The 2,666-nt window shown below is 63.1% G+C and overlaps 1 protein-coding gene across 1 annotated transcript in view; it reads right to left on the bottom strand.

The window, feature by feature from the left end:
* Exd3 (exonuclease 3'-5' domain containing 3) overlaps window positions 1–1,782 on the bottom strand; it is a 17,575-nt gene extending 15,793 nt beyond the window's left edge. The window contains 4 exon segments of the mRNA XM_013029328.1: window positions 772–935; window positions 1,130–1,282; window positions 1,499–1,590; window positions 1,723–1,782. Coding sequence (XP_012884782.1) covers window positions 772–935; window positions 1,130–1,282; window positions 1,499–1,590; window positions 1,723–1,782 — 469 coding nt within the window.
* Window positions 1,783–2,666: the final 884 nt, after the last annotated feature.

Here is a 2,666-nt window from a genome sequence, read left to right as displayed (position 1 = left end):
CGTTCACACTCCCTGCGTGTTCACACTCCCTGTGCATTCACACTCCCTGCGCATTCACACTCCCTGCGCGCTCACATTCCCTGTGCGTTCACACTCCCTGCGCATTCACACTCCCTGCGCGTTCACACTCCCTGCGCGCTCACACTCCCTGCGCGTTCACACTCCCTGCGCGTTCTCACTCCCTGCGCGCTCACACTCCCTGTGTGCTCACACTCCCTGCGCGCTCACACTCCCATTGTGCTCACACTCCCTGCACGCTCACACTCCCTGCGTGTTCACACTCCCTGTGCGCGTTCACACTCCCTGCGCGTTCACACTCCCTGCCAGCGGGGCCCTGCATGCTCACACTCCCTGCGCGTTCACACTCCCTGCCAGCGGGGCCCTGCGTGTTCACACTCCCTGCGTGTTCACACTCCCTGTGCGCATTCACACTCCCTGCGCGTTCACACTCCCTGCCAGTGGGGCCCTGCATGCTCACACTCCCTGCGCGTTCACACTCCCTGCGCGCTCACACTCCCTGCGCGTTCACATTCCCTGTGCGTTCACACTCCCTGCGCGTTCACACTCCCTGCGCGTTCACACTCCCTGCGCGTTCACACTCCCTGCGCGTGCGCGCTCACACTCCCTGCGCGCTCACACTCCCTGCATGCTCACACTCCCTGCGCGTTCACACTCCCTGCGCATTCACACCCCCTGCGCGCTCACACCCCCTGCGCGCTCACACCCCCTGCGCGCTCACACCCCCTGTCACAACCCCTGCTGAAATCGCACTGGCTTCATGGGAACACAGCTGGTTTCTCAGGCTGCGAGGCCCCGTGGGAGTTGGAAGGTATCTGCCGCAGAGGAGGCCCACGTGGCGGGAGCGAGGCAGGCACGCCAGGAGCTCTCGGCTCCACAGCGAGAGGGGCTCTGCGGACCCAGATGCCTGGCCCACGCTGAACAGGGAGCAGCGCACTGGGCCCTGGGCCCCTGACTTCGGCTCGGGCCCGCAGGTGCGGCGGTCAGCCCCAGTTGGCTCCTGCCTTCCCTGCCGGGGCGGGGCCTCCTGGGACCTGCCCTCCTGGTGGAGGTGGTGGACTTGAGCCGGGAGGGAGCTCCTGTCTGTACCCCGCAGCTGGAGGATGCTCACCAGGGGCTCCACCAGTTTAGGAGGCTTTGGGCAAGGACATTGAGTGCACAGACCCGCAGCTGTCCTGGAAAAGGAGACCCTGCCTCAGTGGAGTGGGGGCCCAGCACGGAGGCCGACAGCGGCTTGGAGTGGGCCGGCCCCGGAAGCCGCGGCCTGTGCTCGCAGGCAGAGGGCAGTGGGGGAGGAGGGGAGCACGTCCAGTCTGCACGGGCCCACGGGCCTCGGCCAGGCACCGCCAGCCCACCCCATGCCCAGGGGGAAGCCCGCTTGCTGGGGGAGGGGCTCAGGCAGGCTGGCCCCAGCAGTGGCTGTGTCTGCAGCCAGCGTGGCAGCTCATAGGTGACCCAGACCTCCAGGACATGGCCCTACTTCTGACCATCCTGTCCATCCTCCAGCATGTCCAGCAGGGCGGCCAGAGGGTCGACCAGGGCAGCAAATGCTCACCAGGCTTCCTCTTGGAGCTGGAGAGACACCAAGTTGCACTGTCACCTGGTCTCTGCTCAGAGCACCCTGGTAAGCCCCCCCCCCCACGCAGAGGTTTCCAAAATTAATTTCTTCAGAGGGTAACCGTGGCTGTTCAGTGCCATCTTCACTCCCATGCTCTTCACGCTGCTGAGACTCCACTCAGCACTCGACGCGCTGGTGGCAGTCATCGTCCACACTGATTACCCCATAAAGGCAGGGCTTGCTCTGAGCCAGACACAGGGCTGACCGCCTGAGGGGCTCCGTCCGGTGCACCTGGACGCGGGTGACAGTGTGTCCTCTCCTGACATACCTTTCACCTGGAGGTCAGAGCCAGGCCCACACCTTTAATCCTGGCTACTCAAGAGGCTGGGATCAGGATGAGGATTTGAGTACAACCAAGGTGGACATGTAAAACACCACAGCCCGCAGCTGGACAGGCAGCATGTGCCTGTCATCCCAGGCCAGCTGAGGCTGCAGCTCAATGGAAGAGCCAGTGCCATGCACCCATCACCCAGCCGCAGAGAGAAGCCGAGAGGCACAGCACAGAATAGGGCCGGACACCGCTCAGCAGAGCGCTGCTCCGAACAAGGCTGCATGCAAACCCCAGCCCGGCAAAAAACAAAGCAAGAGCAACAACAAATCCCAACAAGGTTTTAAAGTAAGCTGCTGTCAATGTGGGCGGTGCACTATGGCCGCCGGCCGCCCAGCACCCCCCTGAGCCCGGCAGCATCGGGCCCTCACTCTTTAGGTGGAACCCGGGAGCTGCAGGTGTGGACTCCGGCCCTGGTCAGTACCCAGGAAACACACAGGAAGAAAGCAGCCCGAGGACGCAGCACATTGTCCCCAAAGGGGAGAATGATTAGCGATCAGAAGATGTATGGAGCGGGGCACTGGTGGCTCAGCCTGTAACCCTAGCTACTCAGGAGGCTGAGATCTGAGGATCACGGTTCAAAGCCAGCCCGGGCAGGAAAGTCCCCGAGACTCTCTGTTTTTTTTTTTTTTTTTTGGTTTGGTTGTGGGGCCTGAACTCTGGGCCTGGGTGCTGTCCCTCAGCTCTTCAGCTCAAGGCTAG

This window comes from Dipodomys ordii, unplaced genomic scaffold (assembly GCF_000151885.1).
Source record: "Dipodomys ordii isolate 6190 unplaced genomic scaffold, Dord_2.0 Scaffold118, whole genome shotgun sequence".
In the NCBI taxonomy this organism is placed as follows: domain Eukaryota; kingdom Metazoa; phylum Chordata; class Mammalia; order Rodentia; family Heteromyidae; genus Dipodomys; species Dipodomys ordii.
Note: the sequence above shows the minus strand (reverse complement) of the source record. Positions and strands in the feature narration are given on the sequence as shown.